Raw genomic sequence first — 19,707 nt, 5'->3', positions numbered from 1 at the left:
TGTATACACATAGGAGAAAGGAAAAATAGGGATCAAGAGATACATCCATCTCATCTATTATCCACTAGTAGTAATAAGGAATTCAAGCCTGCTAGAACCAGCTTAAGCCGGAAAACACGCTGCTACATCCATGATCTTTGGACTCATAAGGGGCAGGATTGTGGGCAGGTCAGAAGAAGAGTCAGTTTCCTGCATTCCCCAGTTTTTATGGTCTTTCCACAGAAGAGTTTAAGGAATTCTATTTTAATTTTTTTGGCGGAAGTAGTAAAGGGCATTGTGATGTCTTACATCCCGGAGGACCTTTGCAGAAGAATAGCTGCCCTTAAGGCCACTTGAGAAGGAGTCTTTAGGATACAGTGGCATCGATGTGACACTGGAGGTGATGCGCCAGCACGGAGGGGAGCTGGCCACGTGGAACGTCTCCCAGGAAGAGGGACCACTCGGGATGGTCTAGCGAGGACCAGTACAGACTGTGCAGTGAGGCATGTAGCTCGTGTGGAGTTTAGATACCTGCTTTGTGTATACGTTCATTTCCGCTTTGGCAATCTACTCCAGTACTATTGCCCGGAAAATCCCATGGACAGAGGAGCCTGTAGGCTACAGTCCATGGGGTCACAAAGAGTCGGACATGACTGAGCGACTTCACATTCACGTTCCCGTTCATTTCCGCCTAAGACCCTGCAGGCATGCCTCATCATCTCCATTGTACAGACCAGGAAAGAGCAGCAGTGAGCAATACCACGGGCACAGAAATACATTTAAACATGATACTGAATTAACTAAGAAAGGTTCCCTGGGGATATAAAATTAGCCAATTTTGATTTTCTGGTAGGCTGACATTTTTAGCTGGTTCTATTCAGGTGTTTTTCTATAAGTACAATATGTGAATGAGTTTTGTTTCATTACAGAACGATTTACTGGGTTTAAAAAAAAAATCGATTCAGCTAATGATTGAGAAAATCCGAGGGTTCATTTCTAACATGTTTGTAGTTCATTTTGATTTGAAAGTCAGTTTGGTTTAAATTCAAGTTTCTTAGTTCATAGAAAAAAACATTCAGTAGAGATCTGTTTGTACTTTAATAGTTTTAGCTCTGTGTTTTCAAAGCAGTATGTGTAGATAGTACTGTACATTGTAAATGAGCTAAATAGTTTGCGAAAATCTCACTCATAGTAAAAGTTATTTTTTGGTGAAAGGAGACAGTGAGATTCTCCCCCCACCACACACACACACCCTATGCTGTTTCATGTTGAAGATCCTTCAACAAACTGGCCAGCCTTCTGCCTACCCATTTAGAAAGATCTTTGAAACTGACCTGATTTTTCTCCTCACTACACATCTGAATTTTCTTAAGCTTTTGGAACTTTTTTTTTTTCTGTTGTAAATGTTATATAAACTCTTTGGTTGGACCCTTGAATGAAATGTTATGACATTTAAGGGGAAAAAATCCTATAAGCATTAATCAATGGAAGCTATTTGTTGCTTTTTCATTCGACTCCATCCTGCTTTCATCCTGACATACACCATCCTGGAGGCGGTGGCTGCTTGTTTAATTGTTTAGCACAGAACGTGGTTTGATCTCTTTCTTGTGCTTTCAGTCCTGATAAATTAATCAAAAGAAGTTACTGCACTGCTGGGCATTAGCATGGGTTTAGATGTTTCTGCCTCAGAGCCTGTTCATCAACTAAAATGCTTTTAAGCCCCAGAAGGAGAGTAAACAGTATGGCTGTGACCGCTTTGAGGTGACCCATGACCTTGTGACCTGCTTGCATTTGTGAAGGGGTCTGTTTGTATTAGCAGTTATTTCTGGTTTGGGTAATAGCGTTTTCAAGATGTCTTTTCTGTTCTTTCTCTTTGAATGTTTTTAGTATCTGCAGAGAGCCAGCCCACCATCATTCCCACATGTACATACCATGGGCTTTTCCATAGACCTACTGCATAGCACAGGGAACTTTCTTCCGTATCTTGTAATAACGTATAATGCAAAAGAATCTGAAAAAAGAATATATACATATGTATAACTGAATCACTTCACTGTACACTTGAAACTAATACAATATTGTAAATTATTACAGCTCAATTTTTATAAGGGCTTCTCTTGTGTCTCAGCTGGTAAAGAATCTGCCTGCAATGCGGGAGACCTGGGTTTGATCCCTGGGTTGGGAAGATCCTCTGGAGAAGGGAAAGGCTACCCACTCCAGTATTCTGGCCTGGAGAATCCCATAGTTATTGGGGTCGCAAAGAGTCGGACACGACTTTCATGTTTAAAAGACATAGAGGTCAGAATACAGGAACCCAGTTTGGTTCTATGCCAAGATTTTTAGGAAGTTTGAGAGCTAACATAGGTAATCAGTGTTTGTCCTTGAAAGATGATGAACTTATAACTTCAATAACACCATTCTAGAGAGAAGTTATCAGACTAGTTTTTAGTAACATCTAATTGTGGGTCCTTAACAAAGGTTTGTCTAGTCAAGGCTATGGTTTTTCCTGTGGTCATGTATGGATGTGAGAGTTGGACTGTGAAGAAGGCTAAGCACTGAAGAATTGATGCTTTTGAACTGTGGTGTTGGAGAAGACTCTTGAGAGTCCCTTGGACTGCAAGGAGATCCAACCAGTCCATTCTGAAGGAGATCAGCCCTGGGATTTCTTTGGAAGGAATGATGCTAAAGCTGAAACTCCAGTACTTTGGCCACCTCATGCGAAGAGTTGACTCATTGGAAAAGACTCTGATGCTGGGAGGGATTGGGGGCAGGAGGAGAAGGGGACGACAGAGGATGAGATGGCTGGATGGCATCACTGACTCGATGGACGTGAGTCTCAGTGAACTCTGGGAGTTGGTGATGGACAGGGAGGCCTGGCGTGCTGTGATTCACGGGGTCGCAAAGAGTCGGACACGACTGAGCGACTGATCTGATCTGAGCATTGTTTTTCCTTCCAGTAGATAAAAGTTGACACTTATTATTGTTGGCACATTTTGTGCTAAGCATTGTACCAGGCACTGAGAATACAAAAGAAAATCATCTTTAATTTTTACTTTTTGGCCGCACTGCACAACACGTGGGATCTTAGTTCCCCGACCAGGGATTGAACCCTGCCCCCTGCTGTGGAAGCTCGGAGTCTTAACCGCTGGACCACCAGGGATGTCCTCCTAAGGAAAGTCATCTTTGCCTTTAGGAACTAGACAACAGAAACATAAATGGTCACTTCAGGGTGATGGGGTGACGGTTCTGATTGAGATATTTACCAGGTGACCACAGGAGGGTGGTGGAGGGTGGCTGGGCTAGTTGGTGGGTGGGCCAGATAAGGAGAGTCACTGGGGTAGACCTCTCTCAAAGAGGAGGTGACCTTGGAACTGGTTTTCAGAATGGGAAGAAGTGACCTGAGGGGAAACAGGAAACTGCGGGTTCAGGGCAGGGGGTGGGGTGGCGTTGGTCAGGAGAAGAAGCAGGCACAGGAACGTGAGTGGGTGGGTGGGGGGTGTAGATGGCACGTAGTTCTGGGCGCCAGAGTTCTCAGAGGGAGGCAGTGTCTGGAGGGAACAGCCTTGATTCAGGGGATGATCAGGAAACCTCTTACTTCAAAAACAGGAATTTATTGTAATTTAATATCGTGGTCTGCACTCAGAGAAAGAAAGGAGAGATTACGTGTTTGAAATATTAATTTGCAAGTCAAATGCAGAAGAGAGTCAAAAGAGAAAATTAAACTAGGTATACCCAGGAAAACACAATTCTAGATATAAAACACCATAGTCTCCTCAGAGTCCATGACTCCTGCATATTTTTAAGTTTTGTTGAGCTATAATTGATAGACCAAAGCTGCACACAGGTAGTGTGTACAGTGTGAACTTGGACATATGCAAATGACCATGAAACCATCACCACCATCAGGGTACCAGACACACCCATCATGAGCACAGCTGATCAGGGATCCTCCTGAGAGGTGAGCTGCTGGCCGTGGGCTCATTCCTGGTGGGGAGAGGCAGGGTGTTTAGGGAAAGGTCCGCTGGGCATAGTAGTCCCAAGAGTAGAGCAAGGCTGCTGGGTGGACAAACCTGTGATGCTTGCTCATTTTTTTTTTTTCTGGAAAAAACATTAAAACAGGAAGTTTTGAATATTACGGAGAAAAAACAATTACTTCAGGTAACTATAATAGTGCCTCCTTAGTTTCTGTTCATTGTTATCTAAAATCTACTTAAAAAAATATTACTTGTGTGTAGAGATATCCTACTTGCATCTACAAAATTTCTGTTTTGAAAGAATTTCAGAAGGGAAAAATAGAATCCTTTGGGGATTATGTTGATAGTTCAGCAAAGCATATAGTAGCAACATACCCATTTTTAAAGCCTGCTGCTGCTGCTGCTGCTAAGTCGCTTCAGTCGTGTCCGACTCTGTGCGACCCTATAGACAGCAGACCACCAGGCTCCACATCCCTGGGATTCTCCAGGCAAGAACACTGGAGTGGGTTGCCATCGCCTTCTCCGTTTTAAAGCCTAAGAATGTGTTCTTCTGTTGGGCCCAAGTCTAAAAGTGAAGTGAGTTTTCTGACTGCATCCTAGTGGATCAGAAAACTGAGAGGCTCTGGGGCTCCGTGAACTCAGGCAGCCATGCTGTCTGCAGCGGATGATTGCGTGTCTTCCTGGTGAAATTGAGCTTTCATTGTGGATCTGATTTGTTGTTCAGTTGCTAAGTCATGTCTGACTCTTTGCAACCCTGTGGACTACATACAGCACGCTAGCCTTCCCTATCCCTCACTATCTCACAGAGTTTGCTCAAACTCATGTGCATTGAGTTGGTGATGCCATCCGGCCATTTCATCCTCTGTCATCCCCTTCTCCTCCTGCCCTCAATCTTTCCCAGCATCAGGGTCTTTTCCAGTGAGTCAGCTCTTCACATCAGGTGGTCAAAGAGCTTCAGCTTCAGCATCAGCCCTTCCAATGAGTATTCAGGGTTGCTTTCCTTTAGGATTAACTGGTTTGATCTCCTTGCTGTCCAAGGGACTCTCAAGTTGATGGGTTCTCTGATTCTCCTGGAACCTTCTCTGTGGTTATTTGAAGATAACTAAGTTAACCTCCTACACTCTTGGTTTATTTTAATCTCATCCAAGGGTAGTGAGCGAGCCTGAGATTATATGTAAAAAATCATGCCCATCATGTGGGTTGCCATTTCCTTTTCCAGGGGATCTTCCTGACCCAGGGATCAAACCTGAGTTTCCTGTATCTCCTGCATTGCAGGCAGATTCTTTTCCTGCTGAGTCACTGGGGAAGCCTGAATACCCTGTGGTGTAGTATAACTCAGGTGGCTGCGATCTGGGCCAAAGGTGGTCATTAAAGGAGTAGAGGAGTGTGGAATAAGTGAGGCTTTTGATGATTGTTCATCAGCTTTTGTTTTTTTTAAAAAAAGTACCCAACACAGTGAACAGTGCTCTCACCATGATGACACCTTGACCTGTCTGCTGTTTACTTTCTCAGCAGAAGTTCCTGGAGTTGAGTTGCCTGTTCAGAAGTGATACCTGGTTATGTCACCCCATTGGTAGTATTTTAAGGGGCTGCACGTGTACCCATACATCATCACTGTGTATTTTTAGTCTATTTAGTTTTTGCCAAATTCTGTTCAAAACACTCCCTCCATGTGAAGACTTTTGGGCTATTTGGTCACTGTCTCTGGCCATCCTTTCAGGATGAGCTCAGAGAAGGGTTCCTTTTATATGATTGTCCCTAACATCTCTTTACTCACCACCCTCTGCTGTGTCCTTGGCTGAACTGTGATGTCCTGGTCACTTTCGTTGTCCCCCCCAACTAGGGTGACAAATAAGCAGCTCTTATCTCTCCTGCTGGAGTATGGCATCCTGGGGGCAGGGCTGGGGTCTGGCTCACCATGGGGTCTTTGGCCCTCCCATGGGACTCTTCCCCAGGGTGGGACTGCAGCTCATGTGCCGAGAGAAGGCACAGACCAGGTGGGTGCCACCTTGGAACCACAGATCAGAGACCTGCTGGCAGGACGATCACAGCACGTGTCAGATCACTGGGTGAGTAAAACACACAGGTGAAGCTGGGAGGTGGCATCACAGACAGCCCGGGGGATGCACATGGGAGCCCATGAGCTGGGTGATTCTCCTGGGTGTGGTCCTGCAGCTGCCCACCCCAACTCGACCACCCCCGCCACCACACACACACATGTATAAAACCCTCTCCAGCTCCTTCAGCCAACAGCCCAGAGCTGAATCCTTTGAGTGTTGGCGGAATGTTCTGTGTGTGTGTGTGTGTGTGTGTAGGCTGCTTCCTCTTCTCTCGATGAGCACCATACTGCCTTCCTCACATACCAGGGTGACATGCAGCTGTAGGTGCGGAGACTCGTTCTGATGGGACAGGTCCATCCACAAGCGTCATGAGAGTGGACCACGTACCCAGGAGTGTGGTGACCACTGGTGTTATGTTGGGAAACAGCGCGTGTGGTGCTGCCTTGGGGAGATGGAAACAGGAATGCCAGCCTCAGTGTGGAAGGACAGGGTCTCCATGCCTGTGATGTCACTTCCCAGCTTGTCTTTCAGGGACGAGATGTCTGAGAACTGGCAGCCCCACCAGGGACCCGTAATGATGCTTTGGAGTGAAGGGTCTCCCTGCCTGTGAAGGGTGTCCTTTTCCCCTGGGCGTGGTGAGGGAGTGTGCAGGAAAAGAGGTACCACACCTGCATCAAAACAACCTCCTCAAAGTCAGAACGAGTTTATTTCCTTGATTAACGTGCATCTGGAAGAAATAGAAAATGGCTATTTCCGATTACCATTAAAATGTACTAAGCCAACATTCATGTATATTTTTCTCTCCTTCATTCACTCAAGGACTTGAAAAGAAACCACTTCCCTTGCATTTACCACCATGTCTGTGTGATTTATGGACTTCCCAGGTGGTGCTAGTGGTAAAGAACCCACCTGCCAATGCACAAGACACAAGAGACGCAGGTTCGATCCCTGGGTTTGGAAGATGCCCTGGAGAAGGAAATGGCAACCCACTCCAGTATTCTTACGTGGGAAATCCCATGGACAGAGGAACCTGACGCGCTCTAGTCCATGGGGTCACAAAGAGTTGGACATGACTGAGTGACTGAGCACACACACACACACACACTGTGTGATTTATTCCAAGAGCTGCCGGGTGCCCTGCAGATGCATCTGATTCAGTGGGGATTGATGTCCCACCTCATCACTGCAGCGCCTCAGCAGCTAGGAGGATGTCTCTATACGTCCAACTTAATTGCCAGATGCATTTATATTGGTCAACCAGTTGGCCGCAGTCTGTGTAGCTGGATTGTTAACATATATATTCTTTTGTTCAACTAATGACCTAAATTTTATAGCATGTGGATAAAAAGTGTCCCCACATGTAGAAAGGAAACTGACAGAGCATGTCGGTGTCTCATTAAACTAACTGGCCCTGGCCTCTGGGGATATCTGTGAGCAAGTCAGACAGAGTGGGCTTATCCCCATGCTGATGGCCCAGATCCATCAAGTGGTTATCTCTCCAGGAAGCAGCAGCCTTCTGTTTGCTTCTTAGGGAAACTCCAACTTTTAAACATTTCAAACAGAAAAAAAAAAAAAACCCCTCTGTGATGTGTGTGTGTGTGTGTGTGGCGGCAGATGGGGGTGGGAGCATTGAGGAGGTGCTGCTTTTGCAAATATGACTTAATAGGCTGCAGCTAGCTTCTTGGAAACCAAACCATCTTTTCAGTAATGTTGAAAAGCCTTTCCCTTCGACTGAAAATGCCTTTGACTTTAGAAGAACTCTGCTTAGAGTTTTGTGGCTCCATCGAGCCCCGTGTGAGGGAGCACATAGTGGGGAATTGTCTGATGGCACAGAGGCATACATCATTTTAGCTCTTAAAATTGTATCAGAGATGAAGAACACATTCACATTCTAATTTAATGTCTTTCTGTGACTTTAATCATCATCTCAGAAATGAAGTGCTTTTTAGATTCGGTTGTCTTTTACTATGAAAGTGAGTGTTGTTTGCTCAGTCATGTCCTACTCTCTGTGACCCCACAGACTATAGCCTGCCAGGCTCCTCTGTCCATGGGATTCCCCAGGCAAGAATACTGAAATGGGTAGCCATTCCTTTCTCCAGGGTACCTTACTGGACCAGGGATTGAACTGGGGTCTCCTGCATTGCAGACTGATTCTTTACTGTCTGAGGCACCAGGCACCAGCAGATTATCTCTGATATAAGAGAAGAATCACAGATTTTGTTAGTATCATAGGGTAATTGAGAATGGTCATCTACTGGAGGGGGTAGTTTTATTTCTGACTTGTTCACTGGTATTATCTTACATAGCTAGAGCTATTTGACATTATTTTATATGTTTCTATCCATTTTCTTTGGAAAGCGTAAAACGGGGTCTATAAACTTTCACTTGTATTAATTGCACCCCAGCTGGGTTATAGTTTGCTGTTTTGTTTTGATTTTGGAGCTGAGAGCAAGGAGGATGATGTGGGGTCTGAATGAAGAGAACCAGGCTTCTGAGTTTGAGGTCACTTGGGGAGGAGGTTGTGCTTATGGCGGCTGCACATACATTAGTGGGATTTGTCACTGAATCTAGGGAACAACGGGCATTGTTTTAGGGCATGAGGATGGAGTGGGCTCATCGTACAGTGGTGATGGTTCAGAAAAAGCTGGTGTTATTTCACCTCCATCTTCAGATGCAGGCCTTCTGCTCAGCTCCCCACTTCCTCTGGGACAGAGCTGCTGAGCGACAGGTGCTGACACTGACAAGGTCGCTCATTCCTCGTTTGCTGTTTCCTCCGTGCATATCCATCCCCACAGCACACAGCAGAGGGGCTTCCATCACTTCTGCAGCCTTGGTCACGAGGGTAAATGAGCTGAAGCCCTTGTGTGCCAAGCACATTGTTGGGTGTGTGGACAGTTGAAAAAGGGGAGACATAGTCTTCACTCTGCAAGACCTGAAATCTTGCTTGTGCTTACTTACATTCATATTCAGTAGGTATGAATAGTAGTGTAAATGATTATACTATTCAATGGGTTGGTGCAGAAAGAAACCATATATTAAATTATACATGGAGACGTCCGACACAGGACTTTAGGGCAAGGGCTAATAAATTCAATAAACCATCAGCAGTAAGAATAGAAGAGTTTTCTTTGAGCCAAAGTGAGGACAATAGCCCGGAAGCCTGATTCCCACATGACGCTGAGAAACTGCTCTGGAGAAGCAGGGTTCTCAGCACAGTTTTATATCTTGTCAGAACAAAGAGCATTCAACAAGCCAGGGATACATTTCTTCAGGGTTTCAAATCACAGACCAGCCTGACGTCCACGGAGAGTCGGCATGACCTTGGCACCTGGGAGGGAGCCTTACCATCAAAGGAGGACCAGCACCAGTGTCCCGGGAAGGGAGGCGTTTAATCTTTATTTTGAACGTGGACAATTCTTCACTTCTGGTCAGTGTGTGCTTCTCTTTGATAATTAAAGCAGATGTACAGTGTATGTTTGATAGGCCACAAACAGGCTGTTCTAGTTAGCATCCAATTCAAGTCAACTCATTCAAGTGAACTCAGAATGACTTCCCCAGACCTCAATAGGTGAACATTTATTTTTTTATTTTGAAAAACAGGCTGGTAGAGATTTAATTTTATATACCATATAGTTCCCCTCTTAAACGCATACAGTTCAGTGGGTTTTAGTATATTCACAAGTATGCAGCCATCAGCACAGTCAACTTTAGAACGTTTTCATCACCTCAGAAAAAAACCCCTTTCGCTGTCACCCCACTAACCCACCAAAGTACAAGCAGGAGATGGAGAACCAGAAGGCAAAGTAGCTTTGTTTGAGTTTTGTTACATTGTTTGAAAAACATATAACAACACAGAAGGTATCATACTTCAGAGTCTGTCTGTAGTTCAGTAGGTCCCCTACACAGGAACCTTCAAGTTGCAGACTTTCAAAGATGCAAATGTGCGTTCCATAAACATCAGGCATGAGTGACATTGCACCTGGCCCTTCATCTCCAATTGCTGACGACCCTTCAGCTCTACCATGTCCCACCTCCTCTCCCCGCTCCAGTTAGTAACTCTTCTGGTCTGGTCTCTTGATGCCAGCCCCTGTGTGCCAGCTGTTGTACTGGACTACTGTACTTTTCAAGGTACTGTGCTATAAGATTCAAATGTTTCCTTTGTTTTTCATGCACTGTTTGTGTGAAAAGTATTATAAACCTATTACAGTACAGTACTATATAGCCAATTGTGTCACTTGGGTACCTAGGCTATCTGCTGAATTTAGAACAAATTGGATTTAACAAATACGCTCTCGGAATAGAACTCATTTGTATGTAAGGGATGTATTTACCTATTCAGTTTAATTCGACACTCTGGGGATGCGTGTGTATGTGTAAATGAACTGAAGAGTTTGGGTGTTCGCTGTGACACTGATCTAGTCTCGTGCCCCCGACACATCCTCTTGGTTGGGGGCCACTTGTTTGGCTGCGAGGTGGGTGGAATCATAAGGTTGCATCAAGGCTTTTGTGAGCCGAGAACTCAGACCCGTCTTCATGGAGCTGGGAGCCCCTCTAAGGGAGCATCTCCCTGCCACACACATCTCAAGAGTCTCAGCTGGAACTTCGTTTTCTCTCTCTCCCTGACCCCAGTCTGGTACCAGCCCTAGCCCTGCAGTCAGGTGTCTGGTGAGTTCTCTCTTGGTCCTCGTTACAAGCTCAGCATCAAGGTGCTCTGCCCTGAGGCAGTGTGGTCCTGCCAGACAAGGTGGGCCTGGCAGATGCTGGCGGCACCGACCCACTACCAGCCTGTAAACGGCAGGCTTGATTCTTTGGCAGTGGCACGAGAGGTTGCAAAAAGGTGGTAACCTGATACATGTGGTTGTTGGTGAATTCATTTCCTCTGAAAGTACCAGGTGGAATCAAAGGTTGTGATTTGGGCTTCTCTGCACAGGCAAACGAATCCTCTTAATCTTGCACTTTCTTTAATCAAACTGCAAGATGAACATTATTCACTTAGCATGCTAAGTGTGTCCTTGAACATGAAATTAAAACTGTTCATTATAATTAGGAAGGAGGAAATGGGGAACTGTGTTTGAAGTCCCAAAGAATCATTTAAAAAATGGATGATTCAGCAAATGTTCATTTATTACCTGTTGTGTTTGGTGCTGTAAAGCAGGTCCCAAACACTGGATAGCTCAGAGCCCAGGTGTGGAGACAGAAGTGCATACTACACTTCAGATGAGGCTTTATCTGAAGAAGCACTATGATGATAGCCTCGATCAGCTCAAAGAACGAGTTACAGATACAGCTTTGCAGTAGACTTGGTTGACTGCGGTCATAGTTCATTTCCTCTGGGGGTGCACATGCCTTAAGGCCCACGTCCTCTCTTTACACAAACCCCCATGGATGTTCACTATACCAGGTGTGCCCACCAGCCCAGGACCTCCTGCCCCATGTGCTTGATGGCTTGCCATATCTCTCTTGATGGCAGGCCATAAAGTCCTCTGTCCAGGACTTTAGCAGGTGTCCAGAGCCATCAAGAATCATTTTTGGGCTCTGTTTGGGGAGTGGTAGAATGCTATTTTTTTTTCCAGTAGCCTTTATTTTTAGAAGTTTTAGGCTCACAGGAAATGAAGGAAAGGTCTAGATATCCCCCTGTCCCCCTGCCCCACACATGCATGGCTTCCCCCACTATCAACATCTATCACCCAGCAGCCATAGCTGACGGTAGGATTCTCTCTTAGTGTTGTACATCCTATGGGTTTGGATGAATGTACCTCCTGGTTTACACACGTTTACTTGTATGGTCATAAAAAGGGAAGCATATTATTTCCTGCTATCGAGACCAAGAATTAGTGGTTTTTATTAAATATGCATTGTATTGCATGCATGCTCAGTCATGTCTGACACTTTGCAACCCCATGGACTGTAACCCACTAGGCTCCTCTGTCCATGGGATTTTCCAGGCAAGAAGACTGGAGTGGGTTGCCATTTCCTTCTCCAGTTTATTAAATATAAACTTTAGCTTTGAGAAGGGTCTGTGTTATTTAAAAGAAAGACCTTTGTTTAGTTCACTTCTTTTCCCACCCAACAAATCCCACTCTCAAATTTTTAAAAAAAGGACAGGAGAGAGAGGCATTGATTTGTGCACTAACCCCCTAGGCATGGGAACCTGGCCTGGCTACCACCATCCCCGGGCCTCTCAGCACTCTTGGCTGTTTGGATTAGGACTGGAGTGAAGGTCAGTGGTGAAATGGCTGCCTTCTTTTCACAGAGTATGAGCAGTTAGACCTTGCCTTGCTTGTTGATCATTAACCAGGTGGGGGCCTTTGTTCCAGGCACAGGTGATGGGCAGGTGTGATTAAGGTCATTCTCTTAAGCACCTTGGTCGTCATTCATTTTCAGCCTTGCAGCGTCTCATGATGCCTGGTCCTGATGGAGCCGTCAGCTTGCTCCGAGACATCAAAACTCAAGCCCTTCTCAGCTTTCTTCCCAACTGTATTTCCTATACCCACCTGCCCTGGAGCTGAGGCCAGGCATGCTGTTTTGAAATAGTAGTGAAATTTACAGTGGGGAGTAGTTAATGTATGTTAGCTTCAAGAAAGCAGACACTCCTGAGAGGGTCTTGGGGGCCTTAATAAAGCATTTCAAGGAAGCAGAGTATCGAATTTATGCTTTTTGTGCTAAAAACATTAAGGTATTTAAATGTGCTATTCTAATCCCTCTTGCAGCCTGGGAACAGGAGGATCCTATATCTTTTATTTAAATCCCAGCCTTCCTCTACTGCGCCTAGTATAGGAAGAAACAGACACTAACCAGTCAACTTCAGTGAATATAAAACTCAGTGTCATTCACAACATACAACCTAGTAAAGTTTTTATAAAATGCAGTTGCCCAGATCTTAATCGATTTGACACCATTTGGTGTCAATGTTGGGTTTTCAGAAGCCAGCCTCCTGTCTGAGCACCTCTTGAGTTGCTCTGTGATAAAATTGTCATGGACACAAGTGCAGATGATAAATCCTGAACCCACAAGCTGGGTATCCTGATTTCAAAGGGAGCCCTTTCTCAGTTGCAGAGTAAGCTGATCTTTAGCCAGGGTGTCCTCCCTTTACCAAGAGCACTTCTGAAAGCCTGAGTTGCCAGGCAGCATTTACAGCCCTGGTGCAGGATCAGGTTATAAAGGTTTTGTTCTCTTCATAAAGAAGATCAGGTTCCCTCTGACTCACGCTGTGGGATGCCTGGTCTTTCCCCCTGGAGGCTGGGGAGCAAGATGGGCCGTTAGCGGGCAGATAGTCACTGAGGTCAGGGATAAATATTAATAGATGGCCTCATCTCCACATTACGTGATAGCATCCTTCCTTTTAAAATTCCTGTTTATTGAGGAAATTTTCAGTGTTTGTAATCAAGATGTAGAGGTCATATAAAGCTGACCTCAGAGGACCAGAAAATCTGGTCTTGAAATTTTTCATCCTTAAATCTTGGGTAATGCATCCCAGTGAAAGTTCCCCGGGCGAGTTTGTTTTTCAAGGTCCAACACTAAATGTAGGAGAATCAGGACTGTATTTTGTGCTGTGTGTGTGTGTGTGTGTGTGTGTACAGCTCTAAGATAGTCAGGGACCCCTCCAGATTTTATATGATTATTAAATATAAAATGAGGTAAATGAACCTTTTAAACAAGGATATTATCAGTAGAAAAGGTTGATGTATTGTTATAGCAGTCAGTTTATATAAATAGTATTTTTTAAAAGCCTCTCAAGTTCTTTTTTTTGCTTCTGTCCTCCTCCCTTCCCACTTTTGCCCCCTCCCCTCCCCTTCCTCCCTCTTTTCCTCCTTCTTGGTAGAGTTTGAAGATGAGCTCAACTTCAGCTTTTGAAAGTTGAGTTCTACCCGAAGCATCTTTTCTGGAGTGTGGAATCATTTTTACTTACCATTTATGGAAAATGAATACTGAGACCATGTTGAAAATCATCTTTGTACCTGTAGAATGCTGCAGAAATGTTACACTTTCTGCAGTTTGAATTTAATATCTGCCCACATATATGTATTAAGTTCCTAAAGTGACTATAGAATTGTCCCAGCAGGATATAAAGCAAAATGACAGGGCTCCTCCCTGCTTTCCCCCAACCCCCGCAGAGCCAGATTTGTCATATTGTGCCCAAAGCACACACGCAACCTCCGCTGTCATCAGAGGGAGACCACCTTATGGCTGAAACTGGCAAAATGCAGGAAATGTTATCAAAACGTGTGCATTTCAGCCATACCAAAATAAGTAACGGTGCTGGCACACCTGGGTTCTTGGCTTCATTTCTTAGCAAATCCAGTGGCATGTTGGCCTGTGTGTCATAGCGTTGGCTGGGCAGCATCAGGGTTCATCGTTAATTCATGCAGTTGTTTGTCACCAGTAATGAGATTCCGCGTTTTATTCAGTCAGCAAATTTAGTGCTTATTCTACTAACCTCTGCATTGATCGTTCTTAGTGCAAAGGCACTGAAGAGTTGGAGGTTTCAATAGAGTGTGATTTCAGACTGAAATCCTTGTGCAGAGAGCAAATACCCGGTGAAGTGCTTAAACAGACCTTGTTTGGAGGACTTGCATCACCCGACATCCCGAGACTGTTTGTAGAGACTTGGTGAGCCAGTGTCTGCTCCACCCTCTAAGTGCTTGTTTAAGATGATACTCAGGGCCTCACCGTCGGCTTATCATAGTCAAAGCACAGTGATGGAGAGAGGCCCGGGGTGGAGTGGGGGAGGGGGAGTGGGAAGAGACCAGGCTTACGTGCTAGCCCCAGGAGAGCCCTACGAGAGGCCTAAGAGCTCTGGCAGCTATATGTCACTAAGAGCTGTCACAAAAAGCCTGTAGTTAGTCTATAATGTTTCCAGGAATGTTGGTAGGAAACAGAATCAAGACCCTTGGCCTGTTTAGTCAGGAAGCTTGTAAACAGCGTCCATTCCTGGATCACAGGTGGTGGGGGAGGGTGCTTTTATCTACTTCTGAGGGTGTCAAGTTTAGATCTTACAGAGGCGTCTGGTCATTTTTTGAATGCTTTCATTCACCATGTTTCTAGGTCTGTTACTTATACAGAAGTTAACGTATTTTTGTGTAGGCCGAAGAGTATTTTTTCCCCTGTTATTCATAGTATGGTTAGAGACGTAATTAATCTTAGAGCCGTGATTATGGTGGTTAGTCCCCATGGATTGAAAGTCCACTGCATGAATTGTTGGATTAGCAGTGAGGCTGGGGGGAGGGCCAGGCAGGATGAGTAAGGAAAGGTGAAAGAGACAAACACACACACCCGGCAGAAAGGATGTGCTCAGTCACACTGAGTATATATTAATTAGGGTTCATAGAAGGAAATGCAGTTTAGGGACTAGCACTTCAAGTGCTGGTGGCCCCTCTGTGGTCTCTCATCCTTCCCGCTCTTTTATGAGGTCGGAGGAGGAATAGTAACTTCAGTCCTATGGCATTTTGTAGAAAACCTCCCCTTTTATATTACCAATCAGATGTGGTTTTGAAATTTTTTAAACTTTTATTTTATATTGGAGTGTAATTTACAATGTTGTGTTAGTTTCAAGTGTGCAATACAGAGTCAAGCATGACTGGAACAACTTAGCACACACGCGCCATATACTAGTCATTTTGAAAAGTAAAAGTGAAAGTGTTAGTCGCTCAGTTGTGTCCACTCTTTGCAACCTCATGAACTGTAGCCCACCAGGCTCCTCTGTCCATGGAATTCTTTAGGAAAGAATACTGGAGTGGGTAGCCATTCCCTTCTCCAGGGGATCTTCCCAACCCAGGGATCAAACTCAGGTCTCCTGCATTCTAGGCAGATTCTTTACCATCTGAGCCACCATGCTTTATTATCTGGTTTTATACTCTGAACAAACACTTCATCATAGCTGATGGTGCTGTGTTTTGGACCCCATAGATTTATACTGCTCTTTCCCCCAGGTGGGCTATGGAAAAGAGCCCACTGTCTTTGACTCTCCGTGGAAATAGCCCCTCTCAGGTGCCAGTTGCACACCATCTCCTTTGGGGCTGGGCTTCTACAAGTTCGGTGTCAGTGGACCTTCTGTCCTGGGATTGCCCGTCTTCAGCCCTTCTGCCTTGGCTGCCCTTCAAACGCTACCTCCATCTCCAGGGTGGAGATGGAGACCTCTTTCTTCTTTCCTCTCACACTAGTCCTCTTTTCTGCACTTCTCAAGCCCTGCCAATTTTTCATTCCCTTTTCTGAAAGCAGGTTTTGTAGAAAATTCCCTTGCCCGCTCTGTTACATATGATGGACGGCAAAGCAAAACGAATCTGTGCTAGTTTTCTGATTTATTGGGAAGACCTATCCTAAGACCTCTGTGAGCATCTCGGCTGCCTTTATCATCTGGGAGGGCAGGCATGCCCCAGAGGAGTTTGCACGTACGGCTCCCGCCCGGCAGTGTGATTACTGAGGGGCTGTGTTTTGAGTTAGCTTGAGTTGTGTATTTCATTTGTGAAGCTGGCACATACTTGAAAGCCGCAAGCTACTGTTTTCTGAAAGCTTCTTTGCACATGAGCCTAAAACCGTCTGTATTGGATTTGGAAATTATCCAGTAACTGCCCTTTTAATGCAGTGAAATGTAGATTACAGCTGTTTCCTCTGGAAGGACCCGTAGAGTCCTAACTCATCTCTCTCCTCCTCCAGGGTGTCTCCTCTGCAGAAGTCGGAGATAGTGGATGTGGTGAAGAAGCGGGTGAAAGCCATCACCCTGGCCATCGGGGATGGTGCCAACGATGTCGGCATGATCCAGACGGCACACGTGGGTGTAGGCATCAGTGGGAACGAGGGCATGCAGGCCACCAACAACTCGGATTACGCCATCGCTCAGGTGAGCCGTGTGATCAACCGGCCGTCACATGTAGTTGACAGAGTCCGCTGGGCATGAAGGCCAGCTGGTGCTTGACCTTCAGTCCAATCCTTCAGCTGCCCCTTTGGAGGTGGCGTGGAGGAGAACCCACCGGTGTAGCTGGGTTTCTCTCTTGGCTTCGTCTTGTGTAGTTACAAGGCCCTGTCCTGTGCTTTGGGTTTCTTTTTCGGCTGTGGGAAGGGCCAGGCTTTCTGTCATCCAGGTGAGAGGTCATTTCCAACAGGTGGATCTCTGATTTTATGATAATAATCTCTTCCCCTAAACCCTGCAACTGCTGCATGTTCTCTTCCAGCATCCTCTGTGCCCAAGGATGGCTGTGCTTGTAGTACCTGTTCTCCGTATCCCCCTCCTGGCATCTCCCCTCTTCCAGAAGATGCTGTAACCATCTCTCTCACATGGCATGTAAGGTCGGGGGAATCAGTGATTGACAGACACTGCCCTCTTGGCTGTGCCATGGGGGGCACAGGCCACTGCTGTCAGGTGAACTGTCAGGAGTGTGAACCCCAGGCGTGGGTAGCAGTTCCCACCCACCCCCCCGCCGTGGTCAGCAGCACAAAGCTTTTGGCAGTTCGATTCAGCAGAGGCTCCTGACATACTTAGTAGCTCCTGTCCTAGCAGTCAGAGACCGAACAGAATGTCCAGTTCTCAGTGACAGCCCCAAAGTGAAGGGAAACAGCCAAGCTCCTGCCCGCTGGGATTTGCATCCAGACCATTTTTGCTGCCTGACCATCCGGGAAATCTAGGTGTCTCAGAGAACACAGACCGTTTCCTCCCGTCTCCGATCACAGTGTGCTGGGATTAAATGCCTGCTTGTTGGCTCGAGTCCCCTCGTGTTCCTCCGTGTTCAGTCTTTGGGAGAATGCATTAACCTTATCACATGAGCACGAGTAATCATGGCCTTTTCCTCCTTGATGCTGAAATCTGGGGCTGCATGTTAAGTGTGGAAGAGCTTGTTGCAAGCCCAGGGATGCAGACTAGCCTTCTGCATTTTCAAGGCCCCACTTCCCGGAGCGGGTGCTCTGCTTAGATGCCATCTCAAATCCCCATCCCCCCCGCCCCTACCCGCCAGCTAGTGGTTTTGCAAACACAGAGAACAGCAGGATCCTTATAAGTCCAAAAAGTGCACAAAATCAACCTTGTTCCTTTTGTCAATTTCAAATGAATCCTCAAGATGGTGACTCACATAGGTAGGAGGAGGAATTCTGACTTTATAGGTGGGAAAACTGGGCTTCCTTTACAAGCAGTGACCTACCGCGGGTCCCAACCCCCAGGGTCAGAGAACAGCGGACCTGCACATGACCTTGGGGAACTAGCCCCGCGCACCTGCCTGGTCCCTTTCCCGAGTCGACTGCCCCAAGGCCTGTGGGACTCACGCTTCCTGCAGGCTGTCAGCACCTGGAGATGTTATGCACCCCAGCATTATTAAATACTTGAGTTATAGCATCATATGGCTGGCAGGGGTCTTCAGAGGTTTCCTAGGAGCTCCAGGCAAATATTTGTCCGTCTTTTGCTTGCAAATGTCAAGGGAAGGGAGATTCCATGACCTGCTTTATTGAAACCGAACTAATAGGATGTGGGATCTGGAGCAGTTGGTCTCTTCAAATTAAAGGCAAATCAAAATGACAAGCAAATCAAAATGAAAGGGCAGATGCAGAGGAGAGCAGGGCTTTGTGATTCTGTTTGGGGCTTTTCTTGTCCATCCAGCCTACATCACCTGTGCTGGAGGAGCTGATAGACAGCCCCAAAGACTGAACACAGAGGAACACCAGGGTTCTCTAGCCAACAAGCATCTCTGCGTGTCCACCATCCTGTTCAGGTATAGACAGAGATCCCATTATTTCGGGTCTGCGTTCTGCTTACCTCATAGCCTCCTCACCAGGATGTTTCCTCTGCCATAGTTACTAGGTAGGACATGCCACAACTGACTGAGTTCCTTTGGTTGAAGTTAATAAAGTGATAAACGTCTTTGGTCAAAGTTCATGCCTTAGCACTTGATCTGTTTATTTTTATGTGGATGAGCACGGGTATGGATGAGCACGACTGGAATCAAAGAATCCAATCCCTTTGATTGGATTCTTGAGAACGTGCCCTGGAAAGTTATATCCAGAAGGAATAAAAGGTTAGCTCAAAGACTTGTCCTCGGGAAAATGATGAAGTCGGCAAAGCGCTGGTTCTGTTTCTCCCCAGCTGGCCTGTGCTGTGTCCACGGGGTGGCCCCAGGCTGCCGGCCGGCCCGTCGGGGCCTCACTGCGCGGGGCCAGCCGGTGTCATGTTGTGTCTCCAGCCCTCTGCTGCCTGTTCTCCTTGGAGAGAGTCATTTCTGCCCCCTGCCTCCTTAATGTTTTTTGAGCAACCTCATGAAAACAGCATTTTGATTTAGGATTTTTGTTTTGTTTTGTTTTCTGAAAAGAAATCACTGTAGCACTAAGCCAGGGCCTTCTGGATGGTTCCAACAGATGTTCTCTGTACTCATGGAAGGTTGAACGCCAGGGGGTCCGGGTCAAATACAAGCTTCCTCTTTATTTGTTTAGCCATTCCCCTTGAAATCCTTGATGACCCTGTATGGGAAGCTTTATTTCTCCATGTGTACCCACTCCCGCCACTCCAGAGTCTCACTCAGCTTTTGGAGCCACATGTAGACAAGCCATCTGCAGAAACTCCCCCAGATGTGGTTCACGTGGCTTGAGCTCCTGTCCTTAGTGTTAACACCAGCTATTATGTGGCCTCCTCTTGAAAAAGTGTTTAAAAAATACTATATCTTTGGCCAGTCTTTCTTTTCTGTAGATGGTTAAATGTAATTTCAAAAGTAACTTAAAGT

The 19,707-nt window shown here is 46.0% G+C and overlaps 1 protein-coding gene across 2 annotated transcripts in view; it reads left to right on the top strand.

Annotated features, from left to right (window-relative positions):
• LOC102280627 (phospholipid-transporting ATPase IB) overlaps positions 1–19,707 on the top strand; it is a 455,079-nt gene that overhangs the window by 221,407 nt on the left and 213,965 nt on the right. For both annotated transcript variants that reach the window (XM_070380503.1, XM_070380504.1), the window contains exon 26: positions 16,667–16,850. In XM_070380503.1, coding sequence (XP_070236604.1) covers positions 16,667–16,850 — 184 coding nt within the window. The remainder of the gene's footprint in view (positions 1–16,666; positions 16,851–19,707) is intronic.

This window comes from Bos mutus, chromosome 12 (assembly GCF_027580195.1).
Source record: "Bos mutus isolate GX-2022 chromosome 12, NWIPB_WYAK_1.1, whole genome shotgun sequence".
Taxonomy (NCBI): Eukaryota; Metazoa; Chordata; class Mammalia; order Artiodactyla; family Bovidae; genus Bos; species Bos mutus.
This window is presented reverse-complemented; position numbering and strand designations above follow the sequence as displayed.